Source organism: Acanthopagrus latus, chromosome 14 (assembly GCF_904848185.1).
Source record: "Acanthopagrus latus isolate v.2019 chromosome 14, fAcaLat1.1, whole genome shotgun sequence".
Classification (NCBI taxonomy): domain Eukaryota; kingdom Metazoa; phylum Chordata; class Actinopteri; order Spariformes; family Sparidae; genus Acanthopagrus; species Acanthopagrus latus.
The window spans coordinates 21,955,620-21,972,099 of NC_051052.1; the positions used below are offsets into that span (position 1 = coordinate 21,955,620).

The 16,480-nt window shown below is 43.3% G+C and overlaps 2 protein-coding genes across 2 annotated transcripts; one reads left to right on the forward strand and one right to left on the reverse strand.

Moving 5' to 3' along the window:
* Positions 1 to 918: 918 nt before the first annotated feature.
* Positions 919 to 5,107, reverse strand: ovch1 (ovochymase 1). Its single transcript, XM_037121787.1, has 13 exons — positions 5,058 to 5,107; positions 4,762 to 4,842; positions 4,489 to 4,672; positions 4,265 to 4,340; positions 3,194 to 3,383; positions 2,979 to 3,118; positions 2,653 to 2,803; positions 2,535 to 2,576; positions 2,173 to 2,395; positions 1,861 to 2,018; positions 1,659 to 1,757; positions 1,343 to 1,479; positions 919 to 1,115 (listed from the first exon to the last, which is right to left on the reverse strand). Exons 3-13 carry the CDS (start codon positions 4,632 to 4,634, stop codon positions 954 to 956), a joined length of 1,524 nt encoding a protein of 507 aa, XP_036977682.1. The 5' UTR covers positions 4,635 to 4,672; positions 4,762 to 4,842; positions 5,058 to 5,107; the 3' UTR covers positions 919 to 953.
* Positions 5,108 to 10,058: 4,951 nt separating this feature from the next.
* LOC119032895 (ribonuclease inhibitor-like) lies at positions 10,059 to 15,728 on the forward strand. Its single transcript, XM_037122517.1, has 6 exons — positions 10,059 to 10,076; positions 12,350 to 12,537; positions 12,846 to 13,019; positions 13,183 to 13,356; positions 14,395 to 14,568; positions 14,730 to 15,728. The coding sequence occupies exons 1-6, from the start codon at positions 10,059 to 10,061 to the stop codon at positions 14,890 to 14,892; spliced, it is 891 nt and encodes a 296-aa protein (XP_036978412.1). The 3' UTR covers positions 14,893 to 15,728.
* The last annotated feature ends 752 nt before the right edge of the window (positions 15,729 to 16,480 follow it).

Here is a 16,480-nt window from a genome sequence, read left to right on the forward strand (position 1 = left end):
GAGGGAGGGTCGAGACAGCTGCATGTGGGATGATGATTGGCTAACGAACTCTTACTCTACCTTAGCCAATCAGAGGCAGTGTTCACTTTACACACAAACCACACAAGCACACAGCAGTCTCACACACAATGCAATGGTGAGTCCAGAGGGAAAGTTGGTGTTTTCAAAGTGGAAGTACAGACATGACTTTAGTCTCCTTGAGGTAAAAGACAAGAACGTACATGTGAATGTTCATTATGTCCCAGAGCAAAGTGTTTGTCCACGTCCGCTGTCAGCAGCTCTAATCTAATGAAGCGTCTCTCAGCGGCACACGCTTCTACAACACTATTGGCTAGAAACACTGTTGATGATGACAGCAGGCCAGGTGTGGCTAACATGAGCTCCGCTAACAAAGAAGGACATGAATATTAAAAGGTTCTGTGTCAGTACCAGTCTGTGCAATTCTACTCTATGCAACTGGCTCATGAAACCAGCTCAGAAAAAAAATCTAAATTCTTAGACATTTAAACGTTTTAATAAAAAGTATCGCAATAGTTACTTTCCCTGGTAACAAGTTACTTTTATAGTGGAGTAATTCAGTCACTAACTCAGTCACTTTTTGGGAGAAGTAACTAGTTACATGCCCAACACTGTCGACATGTGTGCTGGTGTGACTGTGCTGCTGGCAAGGTGGCGTTTCTCCTTAAACGTTGTCTAAAGGTCGTCTGATTAGCCATTGGACAAATTACTAGTTTAGTCAAAAACCATTAAAAGGTGGTCAAATTTTCCCCAAACTGTCTGAACTCAAGATTCACCTTAGTGTCATAAAACATCTCCATCCTCTGATGAAGGTTGTGAGATGAGGTTGAAAGCTCCAGAAAAGCTGTAAGTTAACTCTGAATATTGGACACAGTTTAAAGAGTTTAGAGGACAAGCAGCTTCCAGTTTAATGGTTTATTTTGTCACAGAAACATTCAGATGTCTTCAGTCACCTCAGTGATCCAAGAGTGATAATCTGAGATTCTGGAGAAGATGGCCGGTTTGTCTGGATCACAGCGCCTGCTGCCCCATGTGACCACACCAAACAGGAAGTAAGCGCCACTCTTCCGACACAACAGTGGAGCACCAAAGTCTCCCTGCAGAGAAGAGGAGAAGTTCTGAAGCTGAACAGGTAGTTTGTTTTTTTAGATTGTCAAGACTTTATGAAATCTATCCTGTGATCAATCGATCTGAACTCTAATGTCCCTGTCTTTATGGTCACTGGAGCACATTTTGGGATGTAACAGCCTTTAATTTGAAACAGACTCTGAACATGTCATCCAGTAAGTGACAGCAGGGCTGATGCAGCTCAGGGAGGAGTTACCATGCAGGAGGTGGAACCTGCAGGATGTGAACATATGTGGGAGTCTCCGAGGAGTCCTTCTCCCCACCGCTCCCTGCAGGTTGTCTGATTAACCAGAGTCAGTCCAAGATGGTGCAGCCTGTCCGGATCAGTGTCCCCTACATACAAATAAGGAAGACATTCACACAACCACAGCTGCAACTTCAACAGTGCTTACTTCCTTTGAGGACGTTAGGATGTGTCACTGTGGCTCAGTTTGATCTGTCTCTGAGTTGATGGTTCAGTTGTCTCCTGTGCTGGATGTGTTCCCTGCTCTGTGTGTGGACAGGTGGACTACCTGTTGCCTTTGTTGCTCCCCAGCCGGTTGTGATACAGGACCAGCTGTTGTCAAGATCCTCGTCTTCATCAGGGACACAAACTGGAGACACACTCGAGCCTGTAGACCAGAAGGCCCGTTTCAGTCTATCACTTGGTGAAGACCTGAGATATTGTAACACACCACACACAGGGCATGATACTTTATGTTTAAGTGCTCTTACTGAATCTGGCGGGCACGCTGAGGCGGAGCAGCGACACGTCAGATTTTGGGGGAAAGCTGCCATCCTGTGGCAGATTGAAGACCTCGTCCACTGGGACAGTTTGAGACGAGGAGAAGCGGAGGTCATGGACTCCCAGAACCACCACATCCTCTTTAGCTCTGCAGGGATAAAATACAGTCAGCAGGAGGAGTTGAAGTATTACTACAACAAGAGTACTGCTGTGGACTGTGGTCCTGCTGTGGACTGTAGTACTGTGATATTCTACCTGACAATGCAGCATTCAGAATCAATAAGCTGCAGTAGCACTAGTACCTGACGCTGCAGTGTTTGGCGGTGACGACCCACCGGTGGTGGATCAGCGCTCCGCTGCAGTAATGGTGTCCGCTGGCCTGCAGGCTGACCTGCCAGGGCCAGGAGAAGGGACAGGACTCGGACACGTTCTCCACAGACACCTCACCATCCTGGGACACAGAGAGAGCAGCGAGGCCTGGAGCCTTGTCACAGCTGGAGCTCTGCTTCTTACCACACCTGTCCTCTGTCATCCAGGTGGGGTGTGGACAGAATAACATGAACACCAGTACTTTGTAGTTTATGTAGTTTCTCTTCAGACCTTTTCAGTGTAGCAGGTCAGACAGCAAAAACAGATTACAGTACAGTATGACGTAACAACCTACCTTCTACAGGAACATCGTCTGAATACATGATATTCTGATCATCTGTGAGAGAAACACAACAGAGTGTTAAACATCTTTTCCAGGTGAACACTCAGGTGTCAAATCACCTGAAACCTACTCAAGATATTGGAGATCCACTGAGTGTGTTGTTGGATTTTGGTGTAGACTCCAGGTCTTCTGGCTCGTCCACAACCGACTCCCCAACTCACCAAACCAGCCAGCTCATACCTACTGCCAGTGAAGCAGGACAGAGGACCTCCAGAGTCCCCCTGAGGACAGACAGGACAACGTTAAAGATGAAGGCTCGGATAGGACAGGACATTTTGTCCATTTGGATCATCTTAAGTCTCAGACTGGTTTAAAATACTTCACAGTCCATATTCTGGACTCTGATGGTCCCTCTTGTACATATCCTCCTAATGTTCAGACTCTGTCATGCCGTACCTGGCAGGCGTCAGCTCCCCCTCTGTCCTTCCCGGCACAGAACATGGAGGGTTGTATCCTCCCCAGGTAGTACTGGTTGCAGACATCATGGGGCAGGATGGTCACGTTCACCTCCTGCAGTCTGTTGACTCGAGGACCATCTGATGAGGCAGAAAACAGTAAGAGGTCAGATTGAAGCTCTTTGTCTGAGGTTTGGAGAATGGAATCCTGCTCACTCTCTCGGGTGGAGCCCCAGCCAGTGATGGTGCACTTCCTGAAGGGGAACAGAGGGTTCATCCAGATATCAATGGGTCTGATGAACTGGTTGAAGACCAGCGGCTGCTGCAGCTTCAGCAGAGCCACGTCGCTGTCTTTGGTTCGAGTGTTGTAGCCCTGATGGCTGATGATCATCGAGACTCTGACCACCTGGACAGGAAGAGAGAAACCGAGACACTTTGTCTTTATCAATGTTCAGGGATTAAAGTTCACAATCTGTCAAACATTCATACTTTTGTCATTTTTTGACCATAGAGTCTTGGTCGTTTAGGACAGAGATCATAGACCAGGGTCATATTCTCAGTCCACTCTGGTTGTGTTAAAGGAACAGTTCACCAGATATGATTACCTCAGACTGCAACCTCTTCCCCAACATGAAGAAGGAGCTCAGTGGTCACCATTTTGACATTATTGCTGCCTCAGAGACTTTGAGGTTCAAAATGCTGACTTCTACAAAGAAGGATCCGTATGCTTCACAACCACTGGACTGAGTGTGTAAATGTTGGAGGGGACTACGTAAAAAACTGAAATATGAGAGGTTTTCTGAGATGGACTCCTTTTGCCTTAAACTTACCAACCATTGTATGTCCCAGGTTCAGTTTATTTGCTGAAAGGATTTTACTAAAAGGTAAAAAAAAAATTAAGTTGTCTTTAGACAAGGAAAACCTACTGACTAGCTAAAATAAGTCCCAACTGAAGCAGCTGAGGATTAAAACCTGATGCACAACCAAAAAAAACTTCAGATGTCAGATACAGCTCATCTGCTGTAATCCAAGAGATCACAAACTGATCTGAGGAGATGTTATTTAATTTTACTTTTATTTAGACTCACCTGTCAGCACCAGATGAAGATATGAGTTTGTGTCCTTAGAGAAAATATCTTGTCTTGTGTGTTTCTCACATAAAATAAGACGTGTATGTGAAGTTTTCTACAAGAGCAAATTGTTTTATATTTTTTATTTTCTGACTGTGGAACAGAACTAGAATATAAAATGCATATAAACACAGTAAATGATGTTTGTGTCACTAACTTGTTGTCCAGGTTCATGAGGATTATCCAGGTCGTGTTTTCCAGCCAAAACTGTCCAGAAAGAAGCTTTCTTGTACCTGCAGATGGGTTCAGACATCACATTACAAAGATGATACTGCTTGTCTTTTTAACTGAATGAGTCTTTGTATGAATTCAATCCTGTTGTGAGTCGAGTCCGTAAACCTAAACCTAGTCTGGCTCCGGGTTTAAAGGATGACCCCTGACCTTCTGAAGCAGTGTGCAGCAGAGATGACCCACAGCGGGCTGATGATGGCGCCCCCGCAGGCCGGCATGGTGGCAAACTGAAGAGAAACCTGCCAGGGCCACGAGTGAGCCCAGGCCTCCTGACCCCCGATGATCCGGACCTCCATTTCCTGCTCCGGAAGAAAGGACCGGACCCCCGACAGGTCTGCACAAATTGTATTGTCATTTATATAATAATCAGAAAAAACTAATTAACTCAAATTAACTCAATTAAAATTCGACGTCTCTGCTCACCGCTGAATCCAGAGAGAATTTCATGTTGCTGCACAGTTTGATTTGAAGTCACATCCAGCTGATTCTGGACCAACTTTAAATCTGGACAAACAAACAAACTCAGCAGAGGTTCATTTACCAAACTGACAGCATCATCTCATAGTGTCACAATTAAACCTGCTTCTGTTCTTCCTCAGTCGGGATTAATTCATTTTATTGAACTGAATTTTAAACATGTTTGAATCTATTTGAGATATAAATTGAGCTTCATTCTGAGCAGAGTTCCATCCAGAAACCATACGAGCTGCTGATCGTACCGTCGGCAGCAGCAGCAGCAGGAGCAGCAGCAGCAGGAGGAGCAGCAGGAGGAGCAGGAGCAGCAGGAGCAGCAGGAGCAGGAGGAGCAGCAGCAGCAGCAGCAGGAGCAGCAGGAGGAGCAGCAGCAGCAGGAGCAGCAGGAGCAGGAGGAGCAGCAGCAGCAGCAGCAGCAGCAGGAGGAGCAGCAGGAGCAGCAGCAGCAGGAGCAGCAGCAGCAGGAGCAGCAGGAGCAGCAGGAGCAGGAGGAGCAGCAGCAGCAGCAGCAGCAGCAGCAGCAGCAGGAGCAGCAGGAGGAGCAGCAGCAGGAGCAGGAGCAGCAGGAGCAGCAGGAGCAGCAGCAGCAGCAGCAGGAGGAGCAGCAGCAGTGGTGTTGTTAAACTCCAATGTGTTCAATGGTAACTGACTGACTTCACCTGTACACACACACAGTGTTTAACATGAACACACACACAGTGTTTAACATGAACACACACACAGTGTTTAACATGAACACACACATACACACAGTGTTTAACATGAACACACACAGTTTAACATGAACACACACATACACACACAGTTTAACATGAACACACACAGTTTAACATGAACACACACAGTTTAACATGAACACACACACACATAACTCTACTACACACGGAGATAAATCCAGGTGGTCACCTGTGTGAAGAGCCGACAGACATACTGACAGCAGACTGACCACACACAGCAGCATTGTCTCGCATCTGACACACACACTCTCTCTCTGATGACTCACCTGCTTCACTCTCACCTGCCTGATGAGAAACACCTGCAGCTCAGACTGAAGTCAGCTCGTCATCATGTTTGTATCATGACGACAGCAGAAGTGTGATGAGAATGACAAGAGCTCAGCTCACAAACCGAGACAGATTCCTAGTGAAGTTAGCCTGCAGCCGCCCACCACCAGGGGGCGCAGCCAGCTGAGAACAGCATCAAATCATGTTTAACATACACTTAAAATATATATTGAATATCTGGAATCTAAAACTTTATCTATTTATGTATTCACAGTAGTGTGTTCTAGCTGTTTCAGCACGGAGTTTCTTTTCTAGTGTCAGAACCTGAACTAGTCTGTGGTTCTGTAGAAACACACTCAGGGGACCCATGTCCCGAGGCTCTGCAGCGGACACGGGTTCAGCTCCCGGCCTGCGTCCCTTTGCTGCGTGTCACTCCCCCTCTCTTACCCTGTTTCCTATCACACTCTTCAGCTGTCCTGTCAATAAGGCCAAAAAATACTTTAAAAAAAGAAAGAAACACACTCAGGGACTCTGAAGCAGGTTTAAATGTACATTTAAGTTAAATCCTGCATCACAAGTATATGTGAACCTTTTCACTGACCATTAACTGAACGGGTCAAAACATATTTTGTTTTATTTATCGAGATCAACGCATGCAGTGTTGCTGCAGCCAGGTGACCTGTGGTAACCCTGAAAATTCTGTGTCTTCAGGAATTTGAAATTTTGGGAAATCTGTATTTATATTGGGAAGTTGTGATTAATTAATGAATTAATTAATGTTGTTACTGTATACATGTTTCTTTTGTATTGTATTGTGTTGTGTTTGAATATCATGTTTCTATTCTGGCATGAAAGAATTCATTGTCTGACCATCTGGTCTAACTGCGCCCTCTGCTGGTGATCCTGAATACAACCATGTTTGTGAAGTCGACCCCTCCAGAGGTCTCGTCCATTTTGTTTTAAAAGTCGGACTGAGGTGGGACAGCAACATATTTCATCACGGGTAACAGAGAAAACACTTACCATAAGTTGATGGTGGTGAACTTTCATGATTGAGATATTCATGAATAGTCTACAAGCTGTGTGTCTTTCTGATGTAGAGTCCTGCTGGTGTCCTCATCCTGAGCCTGTCACCGGAGCTGAAGGCTCGGCTCGTACGTTGTACGACAGGGGACAAGGTTTCCACCACTTATTGATCCTCTGTTTGTGTATTATTTTTTATTATATAAGATTTTTGTTTGTTTCCAATGTACACAATGTAATCATTCCAGTATGTTTTAATGATATTTTAAGAGCTCAGGAGTATTTTGATGATTGTGGGGAGAATAACGTGAATCACAGTTGGACCGGAGACTTGTGACATTAAATTTGTTGTAGTCTTCACAAGTCAAGTTTGTTTCTCCTGACCGAGTCCACCGTTTCTGTAAAGCCTCTGTGAGATTTGCTTGAACATTATTTTTCCATTTTGAGAGAAGAAAGAGTTGAAGTATAATAAATCCTACTTCTGGTAAGCTTGTAGTTTACAGGTTTGTACAGTAGTGATGTATCAGTTTGGTACAAACGAATAACAGTTAATTCTTCATTGATTTCAACAGACAGTAGTTTAAATCATAGTTTATATCAGCAGCTGACTCAGCATGTCTGTGTTTGTGTGAAAGAGTTTCTTCTACGATGTCTCAACATCAGGAAGAAGAAGAGAACATCTCTAAACTCCCTCTGATTGGACAACATGACAAACATGCTGAACATAACAGGTAACATGATGAAGGTGTTTCTTCATTCATCACAATTGTTCATGCCAGATATAACCAACATTACTCCAACATAGAACAGAGAACAGAGTCCACTGTACCCAGCTGTCTAACCCTAACCCTAACCCTAACCCTCCAAGGGGAGTGACCACTCCATGGATAACCCAACAAGCTTTAAAACCAAGACAAGACTTTCCCAATGAAAGGTAAGCTGCTTATTTAATGAACCTTTACCTTCAGCTGTTTACTGACCTTCTCCATAGAAGCTCTACAGACACAAACTACAGCCACATTACACGGTGTCAGTATGAGTTCCACACTCACGTTACACATCAGGCAACAATCGACTTTGTTTTGACATATTTACAAAGTCAAAAATAAAGACTTGCATTTATATAGCGCTTTTTCCAGTACTCAAAGCGCTTTACAGTACTTTCCACATTCACCCATTCACACACTGATGGCAGAGGTCACTTTGTAGGGTGCCAACTGCACATCAGGAGCAATTTGGGGTTCAGTATCTTTCTCAAGGACACTTCGACATGCAGCTCAGCTCAGCCCAGGGGAGCTGGGATTTGAACCACCGACCTTCCGATCACTAGATGTGTATCTGATTCTGAGTATTGATCACAGTTAAACTCTGTCTCTGTAGGCCAGTCCAGCTGGATGCAGACTCCCTTGTATATCCATACATGAAGAGTCACCGTTCCCAGGATCACCCAGCAAGATTTAAAACCAAACAAGAGGTTCTCAATGAAAGGTATTTAATTCACCTCTCATGTCAGAGGTCACCATCATACATGAGGGAAATTCCTTTTGTGTGAAAACGTACTTGTTGTTTACCTGCAATTAAATCTCTTTCTTTTCCAGAGATAAATAAAAACAAGATTAGATATCGATATGTGAACATTTCTTAATAAAGGACTGAATATTTAATGGGGTTTTTTCACATGACTGTATATTTCTGATTCATTACTCACAGTTAAACTCTGTTTCTAAAGGCTTCTCCAGGAGAGAACAGACTGGACTGTACCCAGCTGCCTGTCCATAAATAGTGACCACTCCATGGAAATCCCAACAGTTTTTAAGAGGGACTTTCATGTCAAAATGTAAGTAATTTGGTACACTATATTACCAAAAGTATTCGCTCACCCATTCAAATGATCAGAATCAGGTGTTCTAATCACTTGGCCTGGCCCCAGGTGTATAAATTCAAGCACTCAGGCATGCAGACTGTGAAACAAGACATTTGTGAAAGAATGGGCCGCTCTCAGGAGCTCAGTGAATTCCAGCGTGGAACTGTCATAGGATGCCACTTGTGCAACAAATCCAGTCGTGAAATTTCCTCGCTCCTAAATATTCCACAGTCAACTGTCAGCTCTATTATAACAAAGTGGAAGCGTTTGGGAACAACAGCAACTCAGCCACGAAGTGGTAGGCCACGTAAAGTGACGGAGAGGGGTCAGCGGATGCTGAAGCGCATAGTGCAAAGAGGTCGCCGACTTTCTGCACAGTCAATTGCTAGAGAGCTACAAACTTCATGTGACCTTCAGATTAGCCCAAGTACAGTACGCAGAGAGCTTCATGGAATGGGTTTCCATGGCCGAACAGCTGCAGCCAAGCCACACATCACCAAGTGCAATGCAAGGCGTCGGATGCAATGGTGTAAAGCACGCCGTCACTGGCCTCTAGAGCAGTGGAGACGCGTTCTCTGGAGTGATGAATCACGCTTTTCCATCTGGCAATCTGATGGACGAGTCTGGGTTTGGAGGTTGCCAGGAGAACGGTACATTTCAGATTGCATTGTGCCAACTGTGAAATTTGGTGGAGGAGGAATTATGGTATGGGGTTGTTTTTCAGGAGCTGGGCTTGGCCCCTTAGTTCCAGTGAAAGGAACATTGAATGCTTCAGGATACCAAAACATTTTGGACAATTCCATGCTCCCAACCTTGTGGGAACAGTTTGGAGCGGGCCCCTTCCTCTTCCAACATGACTGTGCACCAGTGCACAAAGCAAGGTCCATAAAGACGTGGATGACAGAGTCTGGTGTGGATGAACTTGACTGGCCTGCACAGAGTCCTGACCTGAACCCGATAGAACACCTTTGGGATGAATTAGAGCGGAGACTGAGAGCCAGGCCTTCTCGACCAACATCAGTGTGTGACCTCACCAATGCGCTTTTGGAAGAATGGTCAAAAATTCCTATAAACACTCTCCTCAACCTTGTGGACAGTCTTCCCAGAAGAGTTGAAGCTGTAATAGCTGCAAAAGGTGGACCGACATCATATTGAATTCTATGAGTTAGGAATGGGATGGCACTTCAGTTCATAGAATGAGTAAAGGCAGGTGAGCGAATACTTTTGGTAATATAGTGTATGTCACACTTAATTTCAAACTAACTTGTAAATTAACATGAGAACACTCATGACTAAAATTGATTAAATAATTATATATCAAACTACAAAGGCCTGTCCAGGAGCATCAGACCGACATGGACTCTATATTCATGGTGAGTAACTATACAGCAACATTTCTGAAGAGTATAACTGAGCTTTAGCAAGTCAGTCAGCACAGACTTTTTTCAGCAGGAAGACAGAAACATAAGCACCATCAGGTCTGTTTTACAGCTATTATAAATGTATTGTTCTGTCTCAGCTCCTTGAGACAAATGTTATCACAGCTGAGAGGACTGAATTAAAGAGGTTCCAGAGTCTTCTGAGCACTGATCAACCAGAAGGCCTAGAGAAGCAAAGTGAGGATGAGGAGGTGGTCGATGATGAAGACGATATGCTAAGGGGGAGCAGCAGAAAGGCATTTCTGAAAATCACTGTGGACTTTCTAAAGGAATTGAAGCAGGACCAGCTGGCTGACTGTCTTCAGAGCAGTAAGCCCTATATACTAAGATCCACTTCTTCCATTGTATAAAGATTTTATTGCTTTTTTAATTATTGTTTTCTGGTTTCCCAAATGTCCTTACCCTAGATGCATTAATCTCATTCTGCAGTTTGTGTTTGTTGTCTTGTCTCAATCTGTCATGGTTCGTATCCCTGTCGTCCTAACCGTCCCTCCTGGCTGGCTCACCAAATAATGATACACACTAAAAAAGGGCCTATTGTTTCTGGTACCTGATGAATTTATTGTTCAGCAAATGCAATAAAAAATGATTTTAGGATGAACGTTGGTTTCCTTTTCTGCTATCCTGCTTGTCATATAATGCAACTGAGCTAACTTCCTTCTAAAAACCTCAGGGTTACAACATATAACCACTACAATAGAACTACAGTGTTAATGATAACATGAATTCAAGATGCACACCATGAAATTTACAGCATATCTATCAAAAAATGCCACTTATATCAGTCATACACCATTCATCTGTTCCACATGTTACAATTGAACAACATAATTCCTTGGTCAGGTCTCCAATATATCTTTGATGCCATGGCTTGCACAACATTTGTGGACTTTTTTTATGGCACTTGTGCACTGCTCTATTCTGAAACAAAAAAAAACAGTTTTGGGATGAACATGAACAGCGTCCTTGGCTGCTATCTTGACTGTCTTATGTTTACAACTGAGGAGCTGAATCAGAACCACATAATAACCCAAAGAAATTTGAACCAAATGGACCCAACTTTGCCTTTTCCAGCTCATGATAAATTGTGGAAATAAATTGTCTTGAATTGGTTACGTTCAATACTATCTCTGCTTTGTTGACTTCTACTGAGTATGGGACTGTCTGAAGTTAGTGTATTGCTAAACATAAGGTAGAAAATTATTCAATTTTCCATCTTTACTACTAAACCTGTATTGTTTTTTTGTTGTCATATTTTCATCCAGAAACTCACACTTCAGTGCGTCAAAGCAAGCTTAAGTCTAACCTGAAGGAGAAGTTCCAGTGTGTGTTTGAGGGGATGACTAATGCAAGAAACCGGACTGTTCTAAATCAGATCTACACAGAGCTGCACATCACAGAGGGAGGGACTGCAGAGGTCAATAAAGAACATGAGGTCAAACAGATTGAAACAGCATCCAGGAAACCACCCAGACCAGAACCAGCAATCAGATGTGAAGACATCTTCAAAGCCTCACCTGGAAGAGACGAACCAATCAGAACAGTGATGACACAGGGAGTGGCTGGCATCGGGAAAACAGTCTTAACACAGAAGTTCACTCTGGACTGGGCTGAAGACAAAGACAACCAGGACACACAGTTCACATTTCCATTCTTTTTCAGAGAGCTGAATGTGCTGAGAGAGAAAAAGTTCAGCTTGGTGGAACTTGTTCATCACTTCTTCACTGAAACCAAAGAAATCTGCAGCTTTGAAGAGTTCCAGGTTGTTTTCATCTTTGACGGTCTGGACTTCCACAACACTGAGATCCTGACTGATGTTAGAGAGTCCACCTCAGTGGATGTGCTGCTGACAAACCTCATCAGGGGGAAACTGCTTCCCTCTGCTCGCTTCTAGATAACCACACGACCTGCAGCAGCCAATCAGATCCCTCCAGAGTGTGTTGACATGGTGACAGAGGTCAGAGGGTTCACTGACCCACAGAAGGAGGAGTACTTCAGGAAGAGATTCAGAGATGAATCTGCTCTCACAGCGCCACTCATCAGATAGTTGGTTTGAATTATTCAAAAATAAAGAAAACTTATACTAGAGTGTGGTGGACAAGGCCTTAAAAGTCTGGATGGACACCTTGAATTATTCCTCCGTTTCTTCCTGGGTCTTTCACTGCAGACCAATCAGACTCTTCTAAGAGGTCTACTGAAGTACACAGAAAGTGGATCAAAGACCAACCAAGAAACAGTCCACAGGTAACCTCTCTCCTGCTCAGTGGTCAGCTCTGGTTGTCATCCTACTGTCATCAGAAGAAGATCTGGATGTGTTTGACTTGAAGAAATATTCTGCTTCAGAGGAGGCTCTTCTGAGGCTGCTGCCAGTGATCAAAGTCTCTAAAAATGCTCTGTAAGTGGGTAGAACAAGATCAACTAAAAATCAAATCTACAATTGTTGCAAAGTGCTCCAGGGATCAGATGGTTGTACCTAAACCATCCACATCGCTGTCTTTATTGTTTAGTACCACATATAGACTGTTGGATATTGGCTGTAAAAAGAATGCATATATTGATCAATGGATGCAGGAGAAAGGCTCCTGCACACCTATGGCAGATTGGGGCTTTACATATCTTAATATTTCCTGTATCTATGCAGGTTATTGCATACAAATTGAAATATTATTTCTAACACTGCTATTCTCACAAATGTTGTTTCAGGTTGAGTGGCTGCAAGTTGTCCAAGAGAGGATGTGAAGCTCTGTTGTCGGCTCTTAGCTCTAAATCATCTAGTCTCATAGAACTGGACCTGAGTAACAACAGCCTTAAGGATGAAGAAGTGAATGTGCTGTGCGCTGGACTGAAGAGTCCACACTGTAAACTGAAAATACTCAAGTTGGTATTCCTGACCACCTTCATTAGATAACTTTTTTAATTCTGGCTTACACGCATAAGAATGTCATTGAACCACAAGCCATTGTGTAATTCCTACACATGTCTGTGACCTATAGTTTTCTATGAGGTAGTAATATTTTCACATCTTTTCCTGTATGCCAAGGCTGAGAGTATGTAACCTGTCAGAGAGAAGCTGTGAAGCTCTGTCCTCAGTTCTCAGCTGTAAATCATCTAGTCTGAGAGAACTTGACCTGAGTAACAATGACCTACGGGATGAAGGAGTTAAGCTGCTGACTACTGGACTTAAGATGCCACACTGTACACTGGAAGCGCTCCGGTTTGTTGTCTTATTTTCCATGCATGTTTACAATGCATAACCACATCCATCTGAGCCTGGCATGATGTTTTCTTTTTTTGACTTCCATTAAAGCTATCATCAAACATTTACATGACTGGAGTTAGTGGCTGAGAATTAAATAAATAGGGGCGGCTGTAGCTCAGTGGGTAGAGCAGGTCGACTAGTGATTGGAAGGTTGCTGGTTTGAATTCTGGTTCCCCTGGGGCGGAAATGAGCTGCATGTCGAAGTATCCTTGAAGGCCTCTGCCATGAGTAAGGGCCTTCGATGAGCTGGCAACTCGTTCAGGGTGTACCCAGAGAGATGTCTGGGATAGGCTCCAGTAACTCCCATGACCCCTTGTAAAAGGGAATAAAGCAGTTACATCCCCGCAACCCTCACGGATAAGCAGTTGATAATGAGATGAGAAGTAATTAACTTCATGTAACTGCCAATAACATTCTGACACTATTAAAGATTTAGTGTTACCCATTCTTATGGCTTAAGCAATGGGTTTGAAGTAACAACAATTCATCCTGTGCTATGGTGTAACTTTCCAACATTTACTGTACAATTCCACTGAATTTACATTGCATTTTTTCATATCAATTATTGCATATAAAACACTAACAGTTCCTAGTGATACTGAAATATAGGCAAAGCTGAACAAGGGAGACACAGTTGGGAATTTTAGAGGAAGGAAGACAGAAAATCCAAACTGTTCTCCCCTTTTATCCCAGAATTACACAGTAGTGGTAGGCCTACCATTAGGAACCATTAAGATTTTATGTTCTGATTCATAAAATAAAATAAGTCACGCAGAATCACACAGCTGATGTCTGGAAATTACACTATAAAACTGCAGACTGCATCATGTAATGTTACTTTTGGGAAAGTGAAGACCCAGAAAATCTTGCCATATTTTAATGGCAATATTAGAAAAAAATAATAATGTAGACAGTGAAGCTCAGCATGTGGAAAGGAGTGACCACTGCACAGTGATTGCTGTGATATAACTTTTTATTGTGTGTGTTTTATAGATTATCTGGCTGTTTGATAACAAACAAAGGCTGTGCTTCTCTGGCCTCTGCCCTGAGCTCCAACCCCTTCCATCTGAGAGAGCTGGACCTGCGGCACAACCATCCAGGAGAGTCAGGAGTGAAGCTGTTGTCTACTGGATGGAAGGATCTAAACTGGAGACTGGACATTGTGTGGTAAAGAAAAGACTGCTGCCCCAGAGCGAAGAACAATTTTTTATATGCACTACTGACAAAGCTCTAGGAACTGTTAAATGTTCGAGATGTTTGTTCTGTCTAATATGTGTCTTCAGGGGGTAATTGTGCAGTACTTGACTCTGTTTATTCTTGATCTCCAGTTTGGAGCCATGTAGAGTTTGCTGGCTGAAACCAGGTCTGAGGAAGTGTGAGTACATTTCTGTGGAGTCAGCTGATCAGAATATTTATGGCCATACCATACCTACATTATGGGTTCTTGAGAGTAAAACGTGTCTGTACAGGCTTGACATTCTGCAGAGATGATTCATTCAAACATTAAAGATTTTAATCCAAATGCATACAAGACTGTGTCATCCACATAAAACAGATATAAGGGATCATGAGGCAGCAATAATATGACCAGCACTTCTTCTTAGTGTTTTTTTTTTTTTCTGATGGAGTTAAAAACTGACCTGTGATTTTTGCCTTGTCAATCAGATGCTTGTGCAGTCACACTGAACTCAGATTCAGCAAACAGATTTGTCAGACTGTCCGACAGCAACAGAAAGGCAACAATGGAGATAGAGAGGCGGTCATATCCTGATCATCCAGAGAGATTTGAAAACTGCAAACAGGTGCTGGGCAGCAAAAGTCTGAATGGTCGCTGTTACTGGGAGGTGGAGAGGAAGGGAGAGGTGTTTATTGGAGCGGCATACAACAAACTGAAGAGGAGGGGAAAGGGTGACGACAGTCTTCTAGGGATGAACAAAGAGTCCTGGAGTGTTTTTTGCTCTGATAAAAGCACATTCAGTGACTGGAAAGACGACAGAAGAGAGGTTGTGTTTTCTCCCTTTCTCTCCAATAGCAAAATAGACAATATAAAATAGACAATATAATTAAAAAGGAAAGAAAATAGAAATGAATTGATGTATATTCATTTTAACATGATATAGTGCAAGAATGAACAGCAAATATTTAAATACAGATTTTAAATATAGATAATAACTGTGGGTGTTGAAATGAATTTGTACAGACTTATTGCACAGTGCAGAGTACAGGGTGAGGTCTACATGGAGCAGTGCTGATTGTACAGTCTGACAGCAGCAGGGAGGAAGGACCTGCGATACCTCTCCTTCACACACTGAGGGTGTATCAGCCTGCTGAAGGAGCTGCCCAGTGCTGAGATAGTGACCTGCAGGGGGTGGGAGTCCTGCACCAGCAGTGATGACAGCTTGTCCATCATCCTGCTCTCTCCCACCACCTGCACTGAGTCAAGAGGTGGAGCTTACCTTCTTGATAAATTTATCAAGTCTCTTCCTGTCTGCTGTTGAGATGCTGCTGCTCCAGCAGACTACTCCATACAAAATGGCTGATGCCACCACAGAGTCATAGAAAGAGGTCAGGAGGTCCCCCTGCACCCCAAAGGACCTGAGCTTCCTCAGCATGTGGATTCTGCTCTGACCTTTGCTGCACACTGTTTGTATTCAGGTGAGCCTCTGAGTGAAGTCAGCACTCAGCAGCGACTCTGGTTCACTCTTGTGTGACTTTAGTGACTCATATTAACCTTTAAACACTTTTCTATGTTACAGTATGGCGAGGCATCAAGGCTTTAAAGAGGGTGGGTCTGACTTCACTTCACCATGAGTTCCCTCTATTTCTTAGGGAAAATATTCATATCTTTTCTGAAAACAGTTTGTAGAATTGCTACCAAAAGACACAACGTGATCATCCTGATGATGCTGCACGTTTTGAAATATTTTATGTGTATGTATGAGCAGTGCTGTGGGAATAGTTACATGGCAAAAAATACGTAAGAAGACATGATGGTGTTCTGAAATATGAAAAATAATATTCAGTGTTTAGAGCACATTAGAATAATATGTTTCATAACTATCAAATTAAATGTTGGTGT

Excerpts from the sequence above, each read along its gene's own strand:
- LOC119032895 (XM_037122517.1), top strand. Across the intron at positions 12,538-12,845 it reads AAAGTCTCTAAAAATGCTCT|GTTGAGTGGCTGCAAGTTGT; the intron begins GTAAGTGGGTAG and ends ATGTTGTTTCAG. Across the intron at positions 14,569-14,729 it reads TGGAGACTGGACATTGTGTG|TTTGGAGCCATGTAGAGTTT; the intron begins GTAAAGAAAAGA and ends CTTGATCTCCAG.
- ovch1 (XM_037121787.1), bottom strand. The coding sequence starts at position 4,634 with ATGGAGGTCCGGATCATCGGGGGTCAGGAGGCCTGGGCTCACTCGTGG. Across the intron at positions 2,804-2,978 it reads GGGGAGCTGACGCCTGCCAG|GGGGACTCTGGAGGTCCTCT; the intron begins GTACGGCATGAC and ends GTCTGTCCTCAG. Across the intron at positions 1,480-1,658 it reads GGGAGCAACAAAGGCAACAG|GGGACACTGATCCGGACAGG; the intron begins GTAGTCCACCTG and ends ATTTGTATGTAG.